Raw genomic sequence first — 12,067 nt, forward strand, 5'->3', positions numbered from 1 at the left:
TTAAATACTAGTGTTAACTAATAAGCAAGCGAAACCATACATAGGAAAAACTTGAAACGAACTCAAGCCAATCCATGAATGAGTACATCCAATGTCACTACTAAAAAAGGTTACTTTTAACCTTGCGACAAGCCACAATTAACTATGATGCGATACCAACAAGCCTACAAGTAACGACTCACGGGCAACTCATGGGCGTAATCACTCAAAAATGATCCAGATCTCCTTTTTACTCTTCATCATCATCATACTATACTATTGAGACATTCTCCCGTGCACCTTCCACGCTATTCAAAACCTTGAAAGCGAGCAGCAAATTCTACCTCGCTTCTTATTAGACCGAGGAGTGGGTGAGTGACATTGAAAGATGAGGCTAAAAGGTTGTAATTTTCTGTGTGTTTACATATGAGAATCTTAGCCTGTGTTCTATAGAGATATACAACACACGTTTCGCTCAACGCTTAGCAAATATTGTCGTATTGCGCAACGCAATCATGTAAAATTTCCTAAGAACTGGCGTGTACACGCCGCTTGAGACCTTCGGATGCTTTACTTTATCTCACCTGAGCTTTGTGCGGTAGAAGACCGGATGCTTGGCACTTAATTCCATGCTTAGGTTGTGTAGGTGATCACGCTTTTAAGCGACCACCAAAATATGGCATATGTAGCTCAATGACAGCCCGCCCTTTCACTACGACTGCCCCTGCCTAGTGACCCAAAGCCTACTTTTTGTATGACACAGAATTTTATACATAGCTCAATGACAGAGAGAGGACTGAGCCCATCCGACCATCTCATCTCAAGTAACTAGACATTGCAGGCCATCCCAAGGTGATGCCCTACTACCACTTTCCTACCTGACCACAAACCTACTTTTCTGTATAGCTGGACATTTATACTACCTGCTTTGAACAATATCATAATTAGTAACCAGTTAAAAGTGACAGACTGGCCACTTTCTTGACCTTAAATTGTTGCACACCCCCCCCCCCCCCAAAAGAACATGGGAGAAAATATACAACTGACAAACATACATTTGGGATGCAGTTTTTGCTCACAGGAGTACTTCATTTTGACTTTGAAATGGCTTCATTACTGCAGTTCTGATAAGAAAGCATCGTGAGTAACACCAAGAAGAATGGACAATCTAAGGAAACATCTAAAAGAACTTGGGAGGCTAGGGCGTGAAGACTAATGGTCTAAAAGAAGTACCACATGTGTCAATGGAGCCAGCCAGTAACTTTCTAAATCAACCACTCCACATGCTGCATCAAATGCAAACTCATAATTAACCGATGAAATAAAAGACGCATGGACAGGTTCCGCAACGTACAGAAACCTTTAGACAAAGCAATGCGGGTCACAGAATGCTAGTACACACATTACTACCACTAAGCACTCAACATCATAGTAGGTAACATCCTATTGAATTCATAGCTCATCACTTCACTAGCCCACAGAATGAATGTGAATTAGTAGACAGAAAAATCTCTGCCAGTAAAAAGGATTAACTGCGAAAGCTTCTATTCCAAGGCCTGTACAGTGTAGTGGTCCTGCACTTGTACAGCTAGCTTTTCAGCATCACCCCTTTCTAGACCTTTCATCAGATGTGTTTACAAAAGTCGCATACAATCAAGTAAAGAATTTAAACAAATATACACAAATCCTAGCTGTGAAGATGCATGCTGGTAACACTAACCTCATGGGATATGTGCTCCACCAACCTAGCATCAATCAGTTAGTAAGAGCATAATGGGTTACTGGTTTGTTTGTATTAACTCGTGATGTAAGAGGCAAGGTAACTCCAAGCTCAAAAAAATATATATTGGAATGTTCCCATGCTCTGGCTCTATTTCTCACAACTTTTTCCTGTACAAAGTGGACTCATGTCCAAGTGTGCCACCTGATGCTAGAACTGATTGCTGCCACCACAAGAACCTAACTCCTCTCACCCCTCTTTTTCAGGGCTGAATAATGGCTTTTTCCCTCTCCTGCATCCTTCACAAAAACAGCTATATGTAATTCAGGATGATGATTTTGAAATCAATCACATTGATAATGCACAAAGAAAGGAAAATACATTAAAGCATAACTCCAACAAGAAGAAAACAGAGACCATTCTTGAGTTTCTTACATTCTTACCAGCAGAAGTAATGTTGAGAGAGACTTAAATTGCACTGAACCTTCTGTAAAAGATAAGCAGCTAACCACCTTGGCTTCTAATCACCAGCTTTGCTCACTGTGTTGTTCATAATTCTGTGAACAGCAAATCTTATTTACACCTCGTAAAAATATGGTGCTCCTCAAATGCAACCTCAACAACAGCTCGAGATACCTGTTCCACCTTCACCTCCAGCTTGAAAATAATGAGCCATTTGAAGCCAAAACTTTGCAATCGCCACATGCAGTAAATTATGTCAACTGCTCTGTGAAGCATTGTCTGCTATGCATGTAGTGGTTTGGGTGATTTGCCCAGACATAGTAGGTATGGCAGTGATTTGCTGTGGGGCTGATACAGCTCCTTGGTGAATTGCCACAGGTGATGACATATACAGAATTTTTGTATCAGCATCGAGCTGGGACACCTTGCTTGCACTGCTCTGAACATTGGCACTCACAATTGGAGATGGAGTTGTGGAGCTATTCATGACACTGCTGCTCTCAGACAACGTATCCACATCACCACCACTGCTTCCAGTTGATGGAGCTTTTGACTTCTTAGAAGCAATGTTTTGCATATGCACAAAAGGCACATTTGTAGCACCAGATGGAGTTTGATTTGGAAGCCTGCTGGATCCAATGCCTTCAAAAGAGATTACAAGTTTAGCCACAAAAATCTCCACTTGAAACACAGAATTCACAGGAACAGAAACCAACTACCTGCCACACTTTTCTCCTCCAGAAATTTCCCAGATGGTATTGCCGGGCCAGAAAAAGTAATCGAATAGGAACCAGGAACAGTCAAGGCTGCTGAACATGACAATGATTGGGATGTAATAACACCTCCAGCAGCTGAGACCACATTATTAGTTCTCTGATAATTATGTCCAGAGGGCGGACCACTAGAGCTTCCAGTTGCCTTTGCAGCAACGGTAGATTTTGGGCCCACAGCTTGATCTACAGCACCAGGAGCAAAAGATCCTACAGTTACAGCTGGTGAAGAATGAGAATAAGCAGTTGAGGCTGCTGCTCCAAAAGAGGAGAGCAACAAAGCATGCTGGTGGGAAACCGCCGATTGCATTGATTTCTGTTTATCAGCCTGCTGTGTTGGATCAGGATGCTGCTGCAATGCATAAGTGGCATTTACGGCCAATTGCTGCCCAATTTGCTGTTGTGTAAAAGGAAGACTTGCATGTTGAGACTGTTGTGGCTGGTGCTGAGACTGTGGTGATTGGACATAGAAATTGTTCTTTCCTTGTGTTTGGCTTGATGCTTGTTTGCGTGACTGTTTTGTGCCTGATTGGATCATTGTGGAAGGTTGCTGAAACTGCAATGTCATTGTTGGCTGTCCAGTAGATACATGGAGCTGATGCTGGAGAGTGTGGGGATATTGTTGAAGCTGCTGATAGAGATGATAATTTTGTGCTTGTTGCTTGGTGACAGACTGGGCCTGCTGATATTGTTGCTGTTGTTGATACTGCTGCAGTTGTTGAAGCTGCTGCAGTTGTGACTGTGGCTGTGATGGTGACTGCAGCTGTGGCTGTTGCTGTTGATGCAGTGGCAGCTGCTGCTGTTGCAACAGTGGTTGTGATTGCTGTTGTTGTTGAGGTTGCGGCTGCTGCTGTTGCTTCTTCTGTTGTGGTTGTGGTGGTTGCTTCTGCTGTTGCTGGTATTGCTGTTGCTGTCGTTGTAGCTGTTGGAGCTGCTGGTGTTGCTGATGCCGTTGGTGCTGTCTCTGCTGCTGCTGTAGTGGTGGTGGTGGCTGTGGTTGCTGCTGTTGCTGGGGCGGTTGTTGCTGCTGTTGTGGTGGTGGCAGCAGTGGCTGCTGTTGTTGTAGTGGCTGTTGCTGTTGTTGTGGCAGTGGCTGTAACTGCTGCTGTTGTAATTGCTGTGGATCAGGCTGTCCTCCAATTAAACAAGGATTAGAGCTTATGTTTGATGCAATTGACTGCGAATGAGCTGCACCAGGCCTTGTTACCACTTGTTTCTGTGAGATAGCATTTGCAGTTTTAGCAGCAGAAACCCTCTTTGCAACTGCATTGCTGCTGGACTTTGAAACTGAAGATAAAGAAGGTAAAGGAAAAGAATTTGTTGCAGGGGTTGATTGCATTGAACTAAATGCAGGCTGTTGAGCCTGTACAAATTGTGTTTGATGCAGAGTGGCAGGTGCTGCAGATGCAGATGATGCCCCAAAATGCATCCTTGCATTTGATTGTGTTTGGGATGAATGCTCTATAGATATTTGTCCATGCGTTGTATTAAGATTGCCCTCATTTGGACTTTGCCCATGGAAGGTCACCCCTGACATGGGGTTCTTGTTCGTGGCAGCAGTCATGCCTTGCTCTGAGAAAGAAATGGGAATGGAGCTACTGACAGCAGTTGCCATGCTTGGATTCCTTTTAGCCTGTCCAGTTGCTATTTTCTGTGATGGAGTGGGTGCTGAAGTATGTGCAGGCATAGAAACCACCTGTTGAGAACCCATTGGTCCAACAGGTGCGACCATGACATTAAGAGATGCTCCTGTATTGCTGCACATTAAAGATGGCAACACATTCCCACTGCTTATAGCAGAACAGCCTGGAGAATTACCAGGATGGGCTTCAAGATCCTTTCTTGAAAGGCCAGCTGGCATAGGAACTCGCTGCATAGGTGCCTTTCTCCCATCCAAAGTGTCACTGCCATTGGGGAAGCTGCTGCTCTCTACAACACAAACAAGGGATTCATCATTATTGCTCAAAACTGTTTTAACCAAATAAATATATTGCTTCCGGCGTTACAGATGCTTTACAAGACTGTAAGATCGCTCACCATCTGTTACAGTCAATACAGTATGATTCTGTGGTGCCACAGCCTGGCCCAGAACCACTGGGTTTGGCCCTGCTAGACTTCTACTACCAACTCCTGATGTTTGCGATGTTTGAAATTCTGTGCTCTTTAAAGTCGTAGCCATATCAGACTTGGAACTGTGATGTTGAGACACATACTGTTGATGAGAATGCAAGGAAACACTCGACTGCTGCTGAGCTTGCACTTGGATTGATGTTTGCTTCTGTTGACTTGGCAAATTAACATTGCCAGCCTGCTGTCCAGTGAAAGAACCAAGCGACGAGAAATCTTGAGGCAAAGAAGAAATACCGGCAGCAGAGGAGGAGCACACTTGTGCATCCAAAAAACTTTGATTATAAATGCTTCTTTGGAATGATGGGTATTTACTCTCTGCTGAAGAGACGGTCTCTCCACCAATCATCCCCTCTCTTTCAAAGGGTCGATGCCCTTGCGATACAATGCGCTGCTGAGACTGAGAGGATGAAGTAGAAGATAGCTGTTGCTGCTGCTGCAAAGAAGCAGATTGGGAGGTGCGGGGAACTTGTGGCACATTTACAGGCTGACTTTGCAAGGAGCTCATTGCAGAACTCCCTTTGCCAATCATTGTTGTATTATCTTGCGATTGTATTGGGGGTTGAAAGGACGCAGTATAAAAAGAGCTCATTGGAGAACTTCCTTTGCTTATCATAAGTGCACTATCCTGTGAATGCAGGGATGAGGGCAGTACAGGTGCATTGTAAAAGGGCCCGCCATAGTACTGACCGGCCTGAAAACATGAGATGTTTTGTCATCAAGTCATCCAACAGCAAAGTCATATCAAGGCTTCTAAAGGGAAGATTATCACAAAAACACTTAACCCACCTGTTGTGTAACGTGACTTGCTGGAGGAGTAAAATGGCCGGGTGGGAAAGAAAAAGGGAACCCAGCTTGCTGCATGATTGCTTCCAAGTATTGCACCTGAGCAGAAGCTGCAGTTGCACTATTACCACCTGCAATGCCAGATGCCAAACTAGCTACTGATTCAGGACCAGATACAGCTGCAGTTGTTCCTGCCCCTGAGTTTCCATAGATGGTACTATTTCCCTTCACCCCAACTTTTCCTGACGAGTTGATAGTTGCCAAATCACATGTTGAGGAGGTAACAGTTTGCATGTAAGGAGAATTGAACACTGTTCCCAAACTACCCTGTCAAGCAAGTGCAAGAAAAACATGAACACTTGACAGAGTCAGAAGTGCAAGTTCATGGCCACTTACAAATCTACAAAACAGCTCAAAAGGCAAACCACTGGGTAGGAAGCATTCAGAAGACTGATCATATACCCCATTCAAGTCACACAAAGCTGCAGAAAGCATTTAGCTCAATAAATACCTGTGCAGACAACTGATCCAATGGATGTTTGAGCACCTGTTGACCTGTTTGGACCGCTGTTTCAAGAGGTGCTTTGGTGATGGGACCGGGACCCTCTGTGTTTGATGAGCTTCTCTCACATGTGTGGAGGACATAGCTAGTAGAAGATCCTAAGGCTGGACCTGCAACTTTACTGGAGATGTAATTACTTCCAGGCATGCCTGTCAACCCAGCCATACCACTTCCAAAAACATCAGAAGACAGTGCTGTATTTAAATTGCCAGGCTTCATGGAGTAAAGATTTGCTGCTGCACTTGTTGCTGCCCATAATGGATGTCGTCGCATTTGCTGCTGGGCATCAATAAGATGTGCAATATATACATGAGTAGCACAGCGTTTACACAGTGGCTGGGCACCAGGGAACACAAAAGAAGGTACCTGAGCATGCACTTTGGTATTAGATATTCTTGAAGTATTGCCTTGAGAAACCTCAAAAGAGACGAAAGTTTCAAAAAGCAATTGTAAAATACCACCATTCAAATTCAAAAGGTTTGGCAAACATGGACTACCATCAAAAAAGAGGGGGAATGAGCCTGGAAGGGGGGTTTTTTCTTTTGGTGTTGTTTTGGGGGATTAGAGTTGACCAAATGGGTGCAGCTCAGTCAGTTCGTTGAATGCATGGTGACCAAAAGGTCCAATTCCTACACTGGCACGGTCATCTAGTAATGGGAATAAAGAAGCAAGATTGAACCTGGGTCTGCAGGTTGATAAAACAAGCAGTTTACACTAGGGTAAACACTTGATATTAGAGAGAGAGAGAGAGAGAGAGCATTAAATGTGCCACATCTTGACTTAGCCAGAAATCTGCTGTTATAACCACTACCATGGAGGTTTAACCAGATCACTAACCAGCCTGTGGCAGGTTCTTATTGACAGACTGATTTAGAAAAGGAGATCTGCTGTCAGCATACAAGGGTAGTTCACATTAAATGTCCATAAACACTATTCTCAGAGAGTTCGTGATTTTAACCCAAATTCATACTGCTGATACAGGTGAAAAACATTCAAGTGAGCTTGCCCAACCTTTGAAGGCAAGGAGTTCAGCTCTCGATTGGAAGCAACTCCAGAGACCAGTCCAGGAGCAGGCCAGGCAGCTGCAACTGCAGCAGCAGCTGCAGCAGCTGCTGCAGGGGAACAGTGTCTGCTACAAAACACAATACAACAAATTACCTACACTTTTATAGTCTTCTCCAGAACCAGAATAAATGCATCCACACAAAATCCATTCTGAAAATTACCCCATTTGAGGTATGCCTTCTGGCCAACTAGCCATTCCCTTTAAATTAGGAAGCGATATATTATGGACAGCACTTCCATTTGGTCCGGCCAATGCAACAGAAGAAACTGCAGAAACATCCCAGTGTAACAAATTGAGGCTATCCTATAGGCATTATGATACTAGCCTTAGAAAGCACAACAGCAAATTCTGTCTAATACTTACATGGGGCATCTCCAATCTGCTGCTGTTTCACATCAGGCTTCACATCCACCTCAACTTGAGATGTCCGATGGCTCTCCTTTCCTCTCCTACAGACACTTTCTTGGTTACCTGCTTTTCTTGCAAAAGACTCCATGCCACTTCCTACATAACTAGCATCCTTTGCAGCATCAGCACCCAAAGTGCTTTGAGCATCATCCCCCTCATCCTTCAACATTCCCTTTCCTTTAAGCAAGCCATTAGGAGCAGCCTGCAAATAAATTAAGTTAAGGTGAAAACCATCAAAGACAAGTGTCACATGTCTGGAACATACTACACAAATCCCAGAGACAAACATGATTGCAACACTTCCGCAAAGCTTCAGCTACTGCAAAATCAGACGCAGCATGCATACCTGAGCCTTTCTACACAGCTTCAAACTGACTGAATCCAAGTTGTTCCCAGTTGTTTCACTTGAGCTGCTTGCAGATGCCTTTGGAGGTGCCTATGAAACAAAGCCAACGAGTTAAGACAGTATCAGGGTGGATAAGAGCCTATGGTGAAACAAGGAAAATGTCATACCATGAGATCAATCTCAAACTTGCAATGCTGTGTAGTTTCTACTGCAGGGACCTTAGGTAGCCTGCCGACAAAAACAACAAGAGAATGACAATTTATGAAAACTAAACTAAAAAACAAAAAGGAAGGAAAACTACCTGTCAATCAATGATATGGACACTTACCCATCACCTGTATTTGGCTCAGTGACTGGACTGCAGACATCTGGCACCTTACATTTATCCATCATTTCTTCTTGTGGGGACTTAGACCCCAGTGAAATCTCAGCCACTAAGGTCTTGTTCTCAGTTGTTGAACAAACAGCTGGAGTCTTATCGCACACAGTTGAACAAATTGTGTCAGCAAAGTCAGCAAGAGAATCCTTAGCATCCCCTGTGGACAAACAGTTGTTTTTCATAATCTGCCCGCTTTGACCAGACACATTGGGTGATGAGACAGGCATGGCTTCTGAATTGTGGCGATTGCCTGATGATGCACTACCATTTGATCCTACTGTACCAACCTGCTCCTTCAGGTGAGCACCAGTTAATCCAACTGACTGATTACATTGGTGTATGCACATTTCATCCACTGCTGGATCCTGATAGCTGCATGAGGAAGACTTCCCGGTTTGTGACCTGTTTTCAACACCAGTTCTAACAGGAACCCGTTTTGAACCTCCACCCTGTACAGACTGATCAGCATCTACTCTCTTATATGGTAGAGATGTCTCTAAGCCTCCAGCAGAAATGAACCTTGACTGTGATTCAGTAACTGTTACTTCCTCAGTAGTTGTTCTAACACGGGGCTTCTTCCTCTTTGGGGCTGATCATAGAAACGGAAGAGAAAAGAGTATTAGTACAGCAGCACCATGCTGACTTTAGAACACAAGCAACATGCCTCTCATCAAGCTTAAGTTACCTTCAGCCGAAGCTGAAACAGACATGGAAGAAGGATTAACTGAAGCCATTGCTTCATCAGGACAGGAAACTGGTGGCGAAGTATTGGGACTACAGGGTCCGGCCTGCAAAGGAGAAAACGTGGCAGGAGGAGACGGTACAATTGGTGAGGATGGTTTATCATCGAGCCTTCCTTCCGTTTGTGTTTCTGACCTGCTGTTCTCCAACATAGGTGAGCTTACGTGATTGCTCACCATTCTGGACAAGTCAAACAATGTTTCTGCCACTTCCACCTCCCTTTCAGATATAGTACTTGCATCAGATACCTGGTAAGAACAGATCAGAAGAACTTTATAAATATTGCAGACACTTTTAATCTGGATCATGGCAAGCTCCTTAGCCAGTTTCCATCACCTTATCAAGCTTTGGACTGCGCAACTTTGACCCATTTTGTTTCTGCGTTAAACAAGGAGGAGGTCATCTTTCAAATATTTGAAACAAGGTACATTCCGTAAATCAGAGCAAGAGGTACTTGATCGAGCAGAAGCTAACCATCCGTCTAGACAGCTTTGATGCGGTGCTAAGAGATGGAGTTGAGACCATGGGCCCCGAAGAATGATAAGGAGGCTTAACAATCTCATTGATTAAGGGCTGTGTGTACTCATGCCCTCTCTTTGCAATGGCTGTAGAGAGAAGAAGCCAAGAAACAGCCCGGCAGAGTAAGACGCATTTGCGATGACAAAGCTGCTAATCCGACATTGTCACGGTTGCAGAAACAGATGTAGGCGCTAGAGCTGACCTGTTCTGGCTTTTCGAGGTACTGCTGACGTAGTTAACGCATTATTCTCCTCTGACACCTGCACCCAGAGATTTAAAACGAAGGTGAAAATGACGATAACAAGCAGTGATATAACAGGCAATGCGAGGATGTATGAAGCTCTCATTTCACAGACCTTGCCGTGCAATCGGAGTTTCCCAGGTTTCCGTGGAATCACGGGAGGAAGAGGTTCCTCGTCCTCTTCAGAGCCCATGTCGGCCTCTTCAGTGCTTTCATCCATCTGTTCCACAAGGGCGGAGCGTGAATGGACATGAACTTCACGGGGCTGAGGCCGTGTTCTCTTATGGCGAGTCGCAGAATACAAAGTACTGTCCTTCTTGATCCTGTCCCTTAGCCTCGAGTTGTGAGAGTCATCGACGGCCTCTTCGTCATCCACACCTGCATAAGAACGGGGCCGAGTAAGAAACAGAGGCTTACACGACCCATATCAAGGAGAACGGACAAAAAACAGAGCCCTCAGAAGGGTTAGTTAGAAGAAGCGGCAGGGAGTCTTAAACTCGCTGCTTGAAAATATAGAAGCCACCATTGGTTTGCAATGACTCCGACAACACAGAGAAACAGAGGAAAACAATCCGCACCCAGAATCCACCAGAGCTTAAGCTCTCAGCACAGATTAGAAAATGAAGCCCCTTTCTTCTTGGAATGTTTCCCCGGACTGAGCCAAAAAGAAATCCCTCACTCAGACCAAGCAGGTCAAGCCTGAAAGTATGAAGGAAATCTTGATATTTGCAATCCAGCAAAGCGGCCATTGCACCCCCCGGCTACATGAAGAAGAAAAGTTAACAAAAAGTCCATTGGTTCTCATGAGAGCCAGAGCGCAGGCTATGAGTCCACCTGAAGAGTCCTTGAAGCCTGTGGTCCGTGGCCGACGGGGAGCCGCAGAGGAGATTGCCGGGCCTCCACCCAGGCTAGCACGTCTGCTACCTTCACGGCCTCGATCCATGGAGATGCAGAGAGCGACAGAGTCAGACAGACGGACAGACTAAGACAGAGCTTGAGAGAACGGGCAAGTTGGGAGGACTAGAAGCCAGGAACGAGAGAAGAGAAGGATAGCTCCGAAGCAGGGCGGGGATCCATGCAGTTGTGCAGATCGAGCAGGGAGGTCAGGCTAGGGTTTTTCCTACTGCGGCTCTGGCTTATGGCTAATGGCTATGGCTATGGAAGCTCCAGAGATACTTGGAAGAGCAGAGAGAGAGAGAGAGAGAGAGAGAGGGAGAAGAATAGGAAGAAGTAGAGAGTAGAAAGAGAAGAAAAGGAAAAAAAATGTGCCTTTTTTCCCCCTTTTCATATTGTTTCTTTTTTTCCTTTTTCCCCCTCCTGGCACACAAAACTGAAAAAATATTTTAAAGGAAGTAAAAAATGCATAAATTCGTGTTTTCTTTTTACTATATTTCTCCTGACCTATTTTAAAAGGGTTTGCTTGAAATTAGCCGAAAATAAAAATGACCTTAAAATAACTTAAAATAATAATGACCTTAAAATAATGTTTCCGTGTTTCCATCTTTCTCCTGACATTTCATACAATAGAGTTTACTTTAAATTAAATGAATAGATAGAAAAGAAAAAATGACATTAAATTAAGTAAGAAATACAAATGAATAAACTAATATCCCTAAGGATTTTATTTTTGACATCATCTAAGAAATGCTCCCTAGCTTTTAAAGAATAATTTTATTTGCTCTTCCTTTAATGCGAATATAATGGCAAGTTCTTTTCTCTTTTTTTGTAGCTTCGTGGTGGCGCTGGGGAGTCTGTTCCCATGGCATCGGACAAAATGTAGGAGCCAAGACCTTCCTTCTATATGACAAATAAGGAAATCAAAAAAAGTGAAGTCCCTTGTATTTTAGATTGAGGGTTTTAATAATCCTCATCCTCATCCTCATTCCTCATAATAATAGATAATAGAAAATAGAATTTTGCCTATTTGTCCTTGGAGACTTTAGTTGATGCTTAATTATGAT

The 12,067-nt window shown here is 44.0% G+C and overlaps 1 protein-coding gene across 9 annotated transcripts; it reads right to left on the reverse strand.

Moving 5' to 3' along the window:
• Positions 1 to 1,299: 1,299 nt before the first annotated feature.
• On the reverse strand, positions 1,300 to 11,311 carry LOC148040536 (uncharacterized). 9 transcript variants are annotated; one of them, XM_087700544.1, is made up of 19 exons: positions 10,941 to 11,311; positions 10,222 to 10,484; positions 10,068 to 10,125; positions 9,821 to 9,951; positions 9,683 to 9,724; positions 9,291 to 9,594; positions 8,555 to 9,194; positions 8,394 to 8,454; positions 8,227 to 8,316; positions 7,836 to 8,082; positions 7,633 to 7,738; positions 7,418 to 7,538; positions 6,356 to 6,772; positions 5,848 to 6,171; positions 4,969 to 5,752; positions 2,881 to 4,860; positions 2,336 to 2,803; positions 2,143 to 2,256; positions 1,303 to 2,012 (listed from the first exon to the last, which is right to left on the reverse strand). In XM_087700544.1, exons 1-17 carry the CDS (start codon positions 11,047 to 11,049, stop codon positions 2,418 to 2,420), a joined length of 6,063 nt encoding a protein of 2,020 aa, XP_087556670.1. In that variant the 5' UTR covers positions 11,050 to 11,311; the 3' UTR covers positions 1,303 to 2,012; positions 2,143 to 2,256; positions 2,336 to 2,417. The 9 variants fall into 9 exon arrangements, with proteins under 9 accessions (XP_087556696.1, XP_087556661.1, XP_087556670.1 ...); XM_087700562.1 differs by having other exon boundaries at positions 1,304 to 1,991; XM_087700526.1 differs by having other exon boundaries at positions 1,305 to 1,998.
• Between the last annotated feature and the right edge of the window lie 756 nt (positions 11,312 to 12,067).

Source organism: Lygodium microphyllum, chromosome 2 (assembly GCF_053477565.2).
Source record: "Lygodium microphyllum isolate KBCC chromosome 2, Lygodium_microphyllum_v1.1.10, whole genome shotgun sequence".
Classification (NCBI taxonomy): Eukaryota; Viridiplantae; Streptophyta; class Polypodiopsida; order Schizaeales; family Lygodiaceae; genus Lygodium; species Lygodium microphyllum.

Bases quoted from the DNA above. Each gene is read 5' to 3' on its own strand.
- LOC148040536 (XM_087700570.1), bottom strand. From the start codon at position 11,049: ATGGATCGAGGCCGTGAAGGTAGCAGACGTGCTAGCCTGGGTGGAGGC. The intron at 9,725-9,820 runs GTTAGCTTCTGC...TGTTTAACGCAG, and splicing joins CAAAGCTGTCTAGACGGATG to AAACAAAATGGGTCAAAGTT. The intron at 7,539-7,632 runs GTAATTTTCAGA...TGTGTTTTGTAG, and splicing joins GAAGGCATACCTCAAATGGG to CAGACACTGTTCCCCTGCAG.